The sequence below is a fragment of the Periplaneta americana genome, chromosome 17 (assembly GCF_040183065.1).
Source record: "Periplaneta americana isolate PAMFEO1 chromosome 17, P.americana_PAMFEO1_priV1, whole genome shotgun sequence".
Taxonomy (NCBI): domain Eukaryota; kingdom Metazoa; phylum Arthropoda; class Insecta; order Blattodea; family Blattidae; genus Periplaneta; species Periplaneta americana.
Genome location: NC_091133.1, coordinates 18049406 through 18063533, shown reverse-complemented (window position 1 = coordinate 18063533; position 14128 = coordinate 18049406). Strand labels below are relative to the sequence as shown.

The 14128-nt window shown below is 33.8% G+C and overlaps 1 protein-coding gene across 3 annotated transcripts in view; it reads right to left on the bottom strand.

Annotated features, from left to right (window-relative positions):
- Window positions 1–14128, bottom strand: part of MTA1-like (metastasis associated 1-like) — a 469434-nt gene that overhangs the window by 85705 nt on the left and 369601 nt on the right. For all 3 annotated transcript variants that reach the window (XM_069817155.1, XM_069817153.1, XM_069817154.1), the window contains one exon: window positions 1831–2030. In XM_069817155.1, the coding sequence (XP_069673256.1) occupies window positions 1831–2030 (200 nt within the window). The remainder of the gene's footprint in view (window positions 1–1830; window positions 2031–14128) is intronic.

Here is a 14128-nt window from a genome sequence, read left to right as displayed (position 1 = left end):
GCGACCCACCAAAACATCGCCCGCGGGCCATAGTTTGAGAAACACTGCTCTAACGAAACAATACGCGAGAGTGTTCAAATTTGTACAGCATACCAGCGCCAATTGTGTGTCTAGATATAATTACGTCTTTGATTGTACATATCGGTGCTTTAAATGTCTTTGACGTATTACATAATGGGGTAATATCGTACTACTGTTCGTGAATGATGTTATTCAATAAGAAAATAACAGATACTGTATACAGTATAGCCTAAGTCAAAATTAGGATATTCGCCTAATACGCTGTCCCTGTAAATATGCGATTTCACTCAGTTCTTCGAAGAGTATCTTGTCGGAGTTTTGCCGTAATAATAAATGACATTGATGATGATGATGATAATAATAATAATAATAATAATAATAATAATAATATATTATCATTACTATATTCATAATAAGAAACTTTTTGAGAAACGCCCTGATACTATTTTATTTATGACTACTCCGCTAGATTTAGAGTGATCTCAGAACAAAATTTTAGTAAGAACTTGAAACAGGATCAGAATTGTAATGGTACTGTAATCTGGATTACTAAGAAAGAGAACAATCAAAACCACTAAAATGTTCAATGCTCAGACATTCCATGTCTGAACATGTGACTCTTTGATGTTGGAGCAAGGATCGCATATTTAATTTTTCAATATTATTTCAAAATAATTTGTGACAACCCATTTATGTAGTTGACAATTTGTATAATTCGTGCTTATTAAAAGTTATCGGTATATTATTCATTCTTGGTTTCACACTTTAAACACTTGTCGAACTTAAGTTCGACATCCTACAGTTCGACTCCTTACGTAAGAGAATTAGACACGCCTCTATATGGGCACTAAGAAATGGGTTTGCCATTTGAATGGGAATTGGTTCTGTGTCTTGTAGTGATACTTTTGTTAAAGGAAAACAGAATAATATATTGATTAGGACATCCATATTTAATCACTGATTTTAAATTAATGAACTCTACTTTTTCTATTTGAGAACTGTGCCGTTTGTGAGACGAAACTGTCGAAACCCACTGTGGTACTAGAAGCGCATACACAAGTCTCGGGGCGGGCAGGAAATGCAAGTACAGTACTGTATTCGTTGATGGTTAACCAATAAGAATTCGTATTCATTTCACTTGCCACACCCACTACCCTTATTGGACTGAACTTTCAATTCTGTTCAGTCGAACTTAGGAGAGTCCACTGTATATCACTAATAATAATGTTAAACTTGTTAAATTAATAACTTTTATGACTTCAATATTATTATTTATATTATTTAACACAGTGAAGTTATAAAAGTTGTTAATTTAACAAGTTTAACATAATCGTTAGTTACATTCTTCGTCTTTTAGTAAACATTTTATATTTTTCAAACTGACCATAAATTTCAATGCTCTCTTTAAACTTTTTAAAAGTTAATATTTCCAGAATTTATTTCGATCTTTTCTGTTCTAATTTAATAAATACAATTATTTTTCCCCTAATAACTAGAGAATAAGAAATGTCGCACAAGCGAAAATCTTGTAAAAAGCTCATTTTGTTCATGGGGAAGAGAGAGTCGTAGCAACGATATTAGTTTTTCGTCTCTCCTGTAAAATTTTAAACAACTGAAGAAATTAACTTCTTCTTTACAATTTCATTCATAGAAATCAGCTTCGCCTCAAACACCTTGTATACTTTCACAATAAATTTGGTGAAAGGCTCAATTTCTATCAAATATAAATAAACGTTTTAAGACCTTAACAATATAAAATGTTTAAATATAAAAAAAAAACACTGAATGAAATGAGCGTAATAATCTTACATCTTTGTTGAGATAACTGAGGAGGGATTCTGTCTCATTGAGAAGTGTGACGGAGCATTTGCCCCTGATGTGTGTGGCAGGTAGCGTCTCAACCTGTCGAGACAGGAAGAGTTCCCGATGCTTTAATTGGTGACGCTGCTTCCCATTCAACTGTTGTTCCTTTTCCCGACCCTGATTTTCACACTCCTCTTCTAAGGCACCTGTATTGCAGAACAAATACATTTTATTAAGACTTAAGATTTCACGTCCCTTTGTAATCAGTAAGCAAAAGGCCATGGTAATTGAAATTCTATCTACAAATAATAATAATAATAATAATAATAATAATAATAATAATAATAATAATAATAATAATAATAATTTATTGATATTTATGTCCTGGACAACAGCCAATGGCCAATAAAAGTCCAGCACAGTGATATTAATACACTAAAATGAACAACTATGGTACAAATTAAATACTTGAGTTAACAACAAAATAAAGAACATAGATTACAATAATTAATTTACAAGAATTAATACTATAAAATATTAGGGAAAGGAGTTGATTCTTACTACCAATTTGTGTGTAAGGATTATGGAAATAATATTAGCAAAGACACTGCCATATTCTAATACTTCTATACATTGAATAGATCGAAATCGCCTACATGCAAGTTAGCATTTTTAATACATCTGGAGACCGGCGAGGAAGATTTAGAATTTCTAATATAGAAGATTTTGTGATGTCTCATGTCCTTCATAGGAATACGAAGGCTGACACTGTTTAAGAAAGATTGACAATTAATGTCACTTTTAAGGACCTTACATAAGAGTACTCAAGATCATGACGTCTGGCATACAGGCTTCGACATTTAAAATACTCGCATTTTTTTTATCATAGTTATACCCAGAGTTATTAGGCAGGAATCTGTACGAACATAATGAAATAAATTTCCTTTGAATATTTTCCAGTTTTGGCGAATCAGAACTAGTAATAGAGTTCCAAACTACAGATACATATTCGAGTTTCGATCTCACTAATGTATAGTATTAAAAGAGAGTCAGGTGTTGAAGAAGAATAAGTAAGTGACCGAATTATTCCTAACATTCTTATTGCATGGTTATAAAATTAATCAATGTGGTTGTGAAAATATAAATTTATTGTCAATTAATACACCGAGGTCTCTAATACAATCGTTTCTGTTAATTAATACATTTTTTAGATGATAGTTATATATTTAGTGTAGAGGTTTTCCTTGAAAATGATATTACGTAAATTTTGGGTTCATTAATCATCATCCCGTTATCAACTGGCCAATTGGTAATTGAATTAATGTCATCCTGAAGAAATTGACAGTCAGCAACACTACTGATTTTTTCGAAAAACTTTAAGATCGTCAGCGAATAATAGATAGTCAGAACTTATTCTTTTGCAAATGTCGTCAATGAAGATTAAAACTAGAAAAAGTCATAAAGTTGAGCCCTGAGGCACACCACAAATAATATTAAAATATATATCAGAGAGAGTATTCGAAATTCGTACACTAGATTGTCTATCGTGTAAATAATTTTCAAACCAGCTTACGTAGCTTACCGATAGTCCTATATTATCTAATTTAGACAAAAGAACAGAATGTGGAACTACATCAAACGCCTGACTGAAATCAAAATATATTGCATCAGTTTGGCCCTGGGATTCAACAACTGGTACATGATTCAAATAAGAGACTAAGTTAGTTGTAGTAGATTTGGATTTAGTAAATCCGTGCTGTGCAGAATTTAATTTTTTTTTTTTTTTTTTTTTTTTACAAAAAAAGAAATATGTTTGTGAATTATAGTTTCAAGCATTTTTGAGAAATTATTTAAAATAGAGATAGGTCTGTAGTTACCAACAACATTCCTTTTGCCATTTTTAAAGACAGGAATAACTGCTGCTTGTTTCGAGTATGACGGAAATACTCCAATTTTCAAGTTTGAAGTTAAATATGTGAACTAATAAAGATACAAGAATTTCAGAACACTCTTTTATTATAAAATTTGGAATACCATCAGTGCCCATTGATTTCGTGGGCTTTAATTTTTTAATTGATTCCCTTACATCATCATGTGTTACTATTGGTATAGATAGACAGTCTGGACAATTGTTATTATTGTTTTGTGCCTTAAGATTAAGCTTTTCTGAACTGAATTGAAATGGTTAGCAAATGCATTGACAATATCTTTTTCATCAGTAAGGTGTTTATCTTTAATAATTAATTCATATGGGTGGTTATCCGTTTTGCGAAATGATTCAACGTATTTCCAGAATTTCTTGGGTTCAGTTTTTAAATTTTCATCGATTTTTAAGCCAAATTAATTTATCAGTTTTTATTTTAGCTTTAACTAGTTTTCTATAATTAGAGAACATTTGGTAATAGACATCAGAATTGAATCTTTTATATTTTATGTGCGCCTTATCTTTTTTTTTTTCTGATAAGTTGACGTAAGCTGTTTGAAAACCATTCAGGATATTTAGACCTTTTAGTTGTTGTGACCGGAATTAACTGAGATATGGCATTTTTAACATTCGAACATAGTGAATTAGTTGCTACATTTACGTCATTGGCTTTATACACGCAATTCCAGTCACAATTATATAGGCTAGTGTAAAGATTCAAGTAATCACCTTGAGCATAATTAAGAAAACAACTTTGTTGACTATGATTAGAGTAAGATAGTTTAACTTCAAGATATATTAAGAGGGGTGGATGATATTTATCTTGTAAGACTAGAGAATGCGTGGCAAGTTTGACATCACTCTCAGAAACATTTGTAAAAACTAAATCAAGTAGGTTCCTGTTATTAATTGTAAAGTTAATTTGTTGCAAGCTGATATAACATAAGGATGAAAATAACTCTTGTGATTTGATTTTTGCATAAAATATAATAATAATAATAATAATAATAATAATAATAATAATAATAATAATAATAATAATAATAATAATAGGAAAGCGACAGAATTCATAAGATCCTGTAATTGCGTGAAACGTTTAGACCTATACTCTCACTTTATTGCTATATAGCATTTAGATTTTTGAGAAATTGGTTCTTATTTATAAAAATTGTGAATATGATTGAGAATGAAATAAATTTAATGCAGTTTATGTGTTGTATTAATAATGATTTTTTTCTTTTCTTTTTTTCCATATTGAATATACATTAAATCATATATCTACACAGGTATTTACAATGAAATTACTGTGTTTCATCTCAATTGGCATGTTGGAGAGCCGTTAGAGCAGGTCTATGATAAGAGAAATAAGAAATATAATTAATCCACGAAAGTATGCTCATCCCTCTACTAAACACCTTAACAATGAAAGAGTCTGATCCTTTCCTATGTAACGTCAGTTGTTGAAATTTTGCTCAACTGACCCTCAAGCATAAACGTTTCACGTTGAAATATTACTAATAACAGCAGCAACAGCAACGAGAATAATAATAATAATAATAATAATAATAATAATAATAATAATAATAATAATAATAATAATAAAAAAGCATTTTAAAACAAGTCGTATAGGGCGATTCGGAGTTTAGAAAATACCAATGAGTATAGAGTATAGGCGTCTTCTTAGCGGACATCGCCTCTCTTTGCAATATAAAATAAGTCAAACGCATGTAAGATGACAGAAGGGTCATTCCACGAGATGAGGGACATAAAGACAAAATTTTAATTTAATCGAAGAAACTGTTCTTTTGCATTAAAAAATTCTCCAATTCATTGACTTTATACAGCATGGTATAATTTTAATTTTGCCGGCATAATTTCTTTGTTCCCAACAAGCAAAGTCGACATGGCTGCTACAGAGGGATTCTGGTAAGATTACGTCATTTGATTTTAGGACATAGCTATCAGAATATTAAATTCCATGAAGTTAGTGCTATATTACCTTTGAAAGTAATTGTTTCAGTGCCTGTATGTAGTAACAATGAGTGGAAATATAATCTATTAAAGTAATTATCCACTGTTAAAAGAAATACTTAGGTTATGTAACGTTTGTTACAAAAATATTAATTTTATTTCATAATTAGAAAACTGTTTTTTATTTTAAAATGAAACTTTGTATTATCTTACTTTCTCATGTAAGCTACATAAATACTAGACATTCTGATTTTTAAAATAATAATTTTATATAAATTCTGTGTAACAAACGTTACATCAAATAGTAACAATCGTTGCATAACAATGTGGTAACGTTTGTTACACAAAAAATAATAAGATAATCAGATGTAATACATGAAATTATAGATTAATGGCCTATATTTGGTAAGCTTATATTTAAAATAAGACAATTTTTTAGTACGTTTTCATGTTTGATGGGCCATATATGCATTTCAATATGAAAAAAGCTCCAAAACCTGCTACTGAGAGAATGCGTGAGTACAGAGCTAGAATGGACACAGAAAAAACTCAAGAGAGACTAGAAAAGTGTCGTAACATTATGAGGAAACTTAGGAAAAAGCCAAAATCAAAATCGGAAAAATCTACAGAAAGAGAAGCCACTAGGAAGCGAGTACAAGAATATCGTAGAAGACAAAAAGCAAGAGTTTTAAGTTAATGTATTTTGAAAGACGGTTCTTCAGGAAGTCCTCCTTATAAGAGTGCAAATTCTTTTGGAAAGGCTATAAAAAGAGCACAAAGAAACCTTCCAAGGAGCCCTCGAAAACAAACAGCCGTAGTAAGAAAGCTTGCCGAATCATTTAATCTATTAGTACAGCCAGCAAAACATTCCACATCTTCTACATTGTCTATTACTGCAGATACTATGAAAATGGTGAAGGATTTTTATGAATGTGACGATGTTTCCCGCCAACTCCCTGGAAAAAAAGATTTTATTATAATACGTGAGGATGGAAAAAAAGAATATATGCAAAAAAGACTGCTTGTATATCATTTGCGTGAAGTATACACACTTTTTCAAGAGCAGAATCCAAATGTAAAGATTGGTCTATCAAAATTTTGTGAAATGCGACCGAAACATGTCAGGTTGGTCTCTGATAAGGATCAGATAATGTGCTGCTGCCCTTACTGTGGAAATACGCAGTTAATGATTTCAGCAGCGCCCTGGAAAACAAGTGAAAAACCAAAAACCATCCAGGAGCTTCTGAAAGAAACAGTTTGTCAAACTGAAAATAACAACTGTATGAAAAGAAGTTGCCAAGAATGTGGAGATATTGAATCCACGCTGATTACAAAAATTGATGATGACTGTGATGAGGTTCACACCAAGCAATGGGAAGGTGGACATCTGGTTCAAAAAGATATGTCTATAAATGAATTCTTCACTTATTTCAAGAATCAGCTAACGCAACTATCCAATCATATATACAATAAAAGAAGACAATGGAAGGAACAGCAGAAACAAAAATCATCACTACAACCAGGACAGCTGATTCTCCTAACAGATTTTGCTGAGAACTATGTAGCAAAATTTCAGAATGAAGTTATGGCAGCACACTGGACACACACATCAGCTGAAACATCAACGACAATCTATACTGCAGTTTGCTATTTCCTAAAATCTTCTACTGATAATGTCGCAACAATATGTTTAGCAGTCATTAGTGATACACAGAGTCATGGCACTGCTGAAGTTGCTGCTTTCAATGAAATCCTACTAAACTACCTGTCTAAATTAAAGCAGTCTCCTATAACTTCAGTTTATCTGTGGACTGATGGTGCTGCACAACATTTAAAAAAAAGGCAATATCATACTTGTGCACATTATCCAAAATTCTAGGATGTAATGTTGAGTGGAACTATAACGAGTCTTACCATGGTAAGGGCCCACGCGATTGTGTTGGAGCTACCCTTAAACGCAGTGTATGGAAGCGAGTTTTACAAGGAAATACTACCGTGCAAAATGCTGAGCAATTTTATGACATCACAAAATCTAACATTTACAACATACATTGTTTTTATGTCCCTGCTGGTAAAATTGACTCAATTGCTGCAAAATATATAGAAGAATGGAAAAGTGCATTGCCAGTGGTAGGAATCCAACAAGCCCGATGTGTGAAAATTGCTGCACCAAACACAGTTGGGCTCTTCTCAAATACTGGAGATGTTGAACCATTTAAGAAACATAAAATAAAAGAAACGCAGGAAGAAACAAGCAGTCCTACAAAATCTACTCATTCCATTGATCATGCCATGAATTCAAAATTTTCAGAACTATCATTTGATGATTACGTATTGGTTCATTATCCACAAACTGGACAATATTATGTCGGACATATAATCCTTCTCAATTATGTGAGTAATATGTGTAGTGTACAATTCATGAGAAGAAGAGAAGGAAAGAACACTTACTTTGTGTACCCAACAAATGACGATATAGATGAAATATCCCCAGACCTAGTTTTAAGCACATTGCCTAAACCTAAGGAAGTTAGGGGAAAATTTATTTTCAACACAAATTTTACTGTGCTAGTTGAGTAAGAATGTTATTGTACTCTCAAAAATTACCTTTTTTTAAAATTATCACTAGGATGTTCTTTACAAACTGTTCAATTCTGACTCTGTAACGTTTGTTACACTGTTGTAACGTTTGTTACTCTAAGTTTTTAATTATTTTCAAGTAACATACATCTGTAGAATTAAAAACGTTTATGTCATTTAGTTCTGTAATCTTCCTAGATTCAAGCTGTATTTTTTTATCTGACATAAAATATTGTAAGAACAGAGAATCACAACAGTCTTTCACAACTTGAGAATCCATGTCCTTTGATGTAACGTTTGTTACATTTTTTCAAATTGTAAACCCAAGAACATGCATCATCACAGTATTATATTTTTGGTACTATATAATCTTCACACTATCCTCTATTACCAGGTATGTTCCAAAGCATTGCTCTTGTCTACAGTTGACTGCAGAAAAATGTCAAATGTTCAAATCCATGTAAGAATGTAACGTTTGTTACAATGGAATGACCCAGAAGTAAATCTATTCCACTGACTCAGTTATTGGAAATACAAATAAACTAATTATGTCTACTTATAAACAATATAGAGAAAAGCACGCTCAGTTACAGTATTTTGACTTACTTCTGTTATTTCATATATCAATGGTCTTAAACAGCAACCTTGTATGTAATAAAAAAAAAAAACAAGAATTTTACAGGAGAGCGAAGAAACATTTTAATAATTTGAAAATGAACAAATGTCTGACATAAGAGGGTATTTAAATCTCTTCTTGTGAAGTTTGTATCCATTCTTGACTTAAGATGTGTTTATAGAAGATTTGCGAAATTTCTTTGATGGGAATTAAGTGGAATATTTTATTCATTTTTTTTTTTACATACGAGGTTGCCCGGGTTCAAATCCTGGTTGGTTTTTTTCCGGAGTTTTCCTTCAACCAATTGAAGCACAATTGCTGAGTAACTTTCGGCGCTGGACTCATTTCGCTATCATTAATTCACATATCATCACCAAGCATGCAATAGCCCGGATTATGTTCACGATGCGGCGTACTGTACTTGTACAAGAGCGCGGCCATTCGGCTACCCAATCATTCACACAATAGGAGTGGTAAGCACAATAAGCCTCAGACTGCAGTGTAAGTCTTCGGGTCCCTCTTCCGTACGAGAGCGAAAGAGAGAACATACGAGGTTGCTGCAAATCTAGCTTTCAGGTAAAGCTCCCTGTGAAAAAGGGAAAAGTTGTTCCGGGGCCGGGTATCAATCCCGGGACCTTTGGCTGAATGCACCAACGCTTTACCAACTGAGCTATCCAGGAACTTCACCCGACATTGAGTTGGTGACACAAATGAAATTCAGAGTGTTGCTGTACGCGAATCCACAATAAATCAACTGCCAAAATATCGACCCAGACAAAAGACAACGGCAAAGAAATCCGAGATTTTGTCTGGGTTCCCGTACAAAAATACATTGTTGGAAAAACAGGCTAAGTCAAACAAAACCAAAAAGAGACAAAATACCAGTACCGAACAAATCAGAATACCTATGCCTAATCTGGACTTATTCCAACCATCAACTTCAGGAACAACCAGGTCCAAATCCAAGAAGGGGTCTGATGACGTTTTGAATTGTCTGGGATGTGGTGAGGTCTACAAGGAGCCTATCACAAAAGATAGATCAAGTGTAATAATTTTCTCAGTAGTGGCATGAAGAAAGCACGGATTATGAAGGCCATGGTGTATTTTCATGTGACTTATGTTAGTGCGTACTCTTTGATTCCATGTCGCGTACTCTTACCAGACGATGTGGCTAAGAGTACGCATAAAACAAATTTTACATATAGGCCTACTGAAATTTAATATTTATGCCAAATATTTGGCAGCTGTATTTGGTATATGTTGTTTCTTAATAAACCACAATAATTTGGTATGCGAAAAGTTTTACTTAACCATCTCATCTACTAGATATAAGCGGTTAAATAGTAAGTGCGTACTCTTACCCGACTTTACCCTACGCTTCCCCCATTCAACGCAACAGAACAAATACTGCAGCCACAGTGTCCGCAGCCAGAATATTGTATCACACAAGTAAATACGTAAAACTGCCAAAAGAAAAACAAAGGAGAGAAAGTTTTTTGCGACAGTTAGTGACTGTATTTGGTGAGAATATATAATCTATTATTATTTTGTTTGTATTTTACTATTAAACTCATGGCCTTTTTTTTTTAATTTAATGTCACATTTAAAAAAATTTAAGTACATTTTATAGGTCATTTTTCTGCGATTTTTAGGTCATCAACTTCCGAGCCCTTCTTATAACCTCCGATTTGTCACTATGAAAAACTCTGTCGATCTCCATGTCTTGGCTGGCAGCGGCCAGCTTCATGCTCAGCTGTTTCTTGAACAAATGAGCATGCACGAAGGACTTTGTTTCCTGAAAAAATGTGAAGATGCAAAAGACTTCTGTTTCCTGTAAAATGCGGGGAGGACTTAACGTGTTTCGACGGAAATCGAGCTATGGACTTAATCTGTTTTGCATGAAATCGCCATATTTATGCCTCAATATTTACTTCATGGAAGTGAGTTTCGAGGAAAAATATACAGCAGATCTTTGACGATTACAACAAATACTAGGAATGCAGCAACAAGTTTTTTTTATATACACTTAACACGTTTTGGGAGGAAGATCTTCAATTGGCTGCAGTAACTGGGTTTTGAACATACGATCTTACGCTAGTCATGTTGGCCACGTATAGGCTATGTAACTGACATCCTTAGAAGATTACATTTGGCCTTAGTAAGACTACTTTTTTGTTAGTATTCTGAAATACATAATCTTTTTCCTAATTCCATACGTATGTGAAGCAGTAGTTCACTACAATTTATGCAATGAATGGAAAGAACCACATACAACTCAGAAAATATTCACCCAGTTTTTTTTTTTTTTTTCATAAAACCACATACAATTAAAAAAATATTCATCCAGGTTTCTCATAAAGTAAATTATGGCCGTACACAAATGGCTCGACTATTTAGTAACGCAAGTTGGTCAACTGTTGTGAAACTCAACCGATTAGCAACTGGTAGAAGTTGCAGTCTGCATGCGGATTTTGGTGAGTTATTTTACGACGCTGTATCAACATCTCATATTAATTAGCGTCTGAATACCGGTGAAATGAGTCCGGGATCCAGCACCGATAATTACCCAGGATTTGCTCATATTGGGTTGAGGAAAAAGCCAGGAAAAAAACTCAACCAGGTAACTTGTCCCCATCGGGATTCTGCACACGGAGCAACTGAAGTTGGTACTCATTGTCAGTACGGCAGTTACGTGCAACCTGCTGAAAAATTAGCTATTTCTAGTATAGTGAAAACGAGAACATTTTTACATGGTGCACAGTGTACAACATGTTGAGTACCCACTCTAGTTAAGGGAGAAGACGTGATATATATACCGTATATATATATATATATATATATATATATATATATATATATATCATCGTAGACTGCGAAGGAAGAGATTTAGGGTTCATCGTTATATAAAAAGGAATATTAATTACAGACTGACTGTAGCAGCTAAGGAACTGCAACAGACGCCAAGTTTATTGCATTCTATAGAATGTTGAAAGAATAGTACAATGAATTAGTACAGACGTTCAAATTGAGAAATTTGGTAACAGCGGTTCGAATAACTTCAATTACAAATCCGATCATTCTCTCGTCCTTTTGGCTTGCTGCGATGCAGATGACTTGTTCATAATGATCTAAATCTGTGATATTGTAACCCGACGTTAGACACAGTGGAAAGGCACTGAACCGAATTAAAAGAAAACAGCACTCTGAAAAAAAAAACAATACAATACAATACAATACTTATTTTTTAAAATACATTCTTTAAATAAACTCCATGACAATGAACCAGGTTACGCTGGAAGAAATGGTGATGACGGCATTTTTCACTCTTCTGCATGCAGACATTGGGTAACACAAGAGGATCTTGACATTCCTTTATCCTCCACGTTAAATTACAACCAAAAAGAGAGTATATTTCCAATTTTGTTGCAGACAAGCATTCCATTAACAAACCATTTATTGAGAACATATTCAAGAACAGTAGACAATATGAAAAATATCTTCAACTATAGATTATGCCGGGGAATGAAAACTAATGAATGTGCGTTTGGAATGGCAGCTGAAAAGTTTCATGCCTAATATCAGAAAAAGTCAATAATGTTGTAAAAACTGTTTGCATTCCGTCGGATCCCGGCCACTTAGTCACTCATAACGAGTGCACCTCTGCACATGTGTGTGGACAAGGTCCCACTGTCATACATCGATGACGCAGTGCATGAGGGTAGGTCACTAGAGGGAACCCAAGAGGTGGAACTTAAACCGAGAGGATTCGATCCGGCATCGGGAAGGGAATCCGGTGTGGCTTAGTGGATACAGCATCAGCACGTAGAGCTGAAAACCCGGGTTCAAATCCCGGTGCCGAAGAGAATTTTTCTCCGTTCCACTCATCTTTCATCATAAAATTATCACGTAAATGCTGAGTGAAATTAGAAACATAGGATTGCAGAAGGTGGTTCAGAATTCTCTACACCTATGTGGTTCTTACACCCAAAAAGGTGGATATCTTCAACACTATGATTTGTTAAAAGGCAAGATCGACATAACATTTCTTATTACTTCTTACCAGCTCATAATTTGTTCAGAGCTATAGGCTAAATTACCGCATGCCTATGTACACTTCGCTGCAAAAAGAATGGGCCGGCACGTGGTCTTAGAAATGCAAAGTTCTACCGCAAGTTTCACAAATGTAAACGAACTGAACTTGAAGGCATTGCTGTGATGTTTCTTCATTGAAAGTTGTCCGTCTACAATGTAACCAACTCTAAGAGGTGTGTGTGATATAGAGATAATATTATGCTCTCTGTATAATAGGTTGTGAGTTTGCCTCCCGATAGCGTGAAATTATTTTTTATCAGTTTGATTTATTTCAAATGTTAAATTACATTTCTTAATGAACTTAATTATGCCTGCCTTGTAAAAAAAGTATTGCCTATCACCTGTGGACTATTAATAGGCGAGAACGGGCCTGTATAAACAAAAACAATAATTGTTTCGCTTCCTTAGGAAACCTGAAACATCAAATATAAATAAACGAAGAAATATATAAACAAAAAAGGCCTGTGGTAGATACTACTATCTCGTCCACAAACCACCTGCATCAACAACTGCCCCTCATTCTGCACAGGAAACCAGAAACTATAAGACAGCGCGGGACCTCATTATAATTCAGAAGTTGATGCACTCTACATCAAAACTAGTCAATTAAGGTATAACACAAACATAATTTAATATTAATACTGTGAAATAGTTGTTTATTTAAATAACTTAACAGTTTTCCAGTGATATAAGTGTTACGAGAGTGTAATCAAGAATGAAGAAAAATGAAGATTGTCGGAGACTCGAACTTCGGACTAGTAACTATTCACTAGTTTTGTAGACCCGTGTCGTAACGATCTACGCTACTGAAACTGACAGTATTAGTTCCGCATAATACGTGGTTTTCCTGTTCATATTAGCTTTGATTGACCTTCTATTTATCAATTTTATTATTATTTCACTCTTCAGAGGCCCTGATATGCGTATAAAAATTAACCCTTTATTCCAGTTTATAATATATTTCATACTGAGTGAGTTGGCTTAGGCGGTAGCGTTTCAGATTCGCATTCTGGAGGTCCCGGGTTCAAACCCCGTAGCCGACCAATATAACTGGAGTTCTTCATGGCTTCCTTCAGTCACAAAAGGCAAATGTCGGATTGGAAATTTACGTACCATGATTC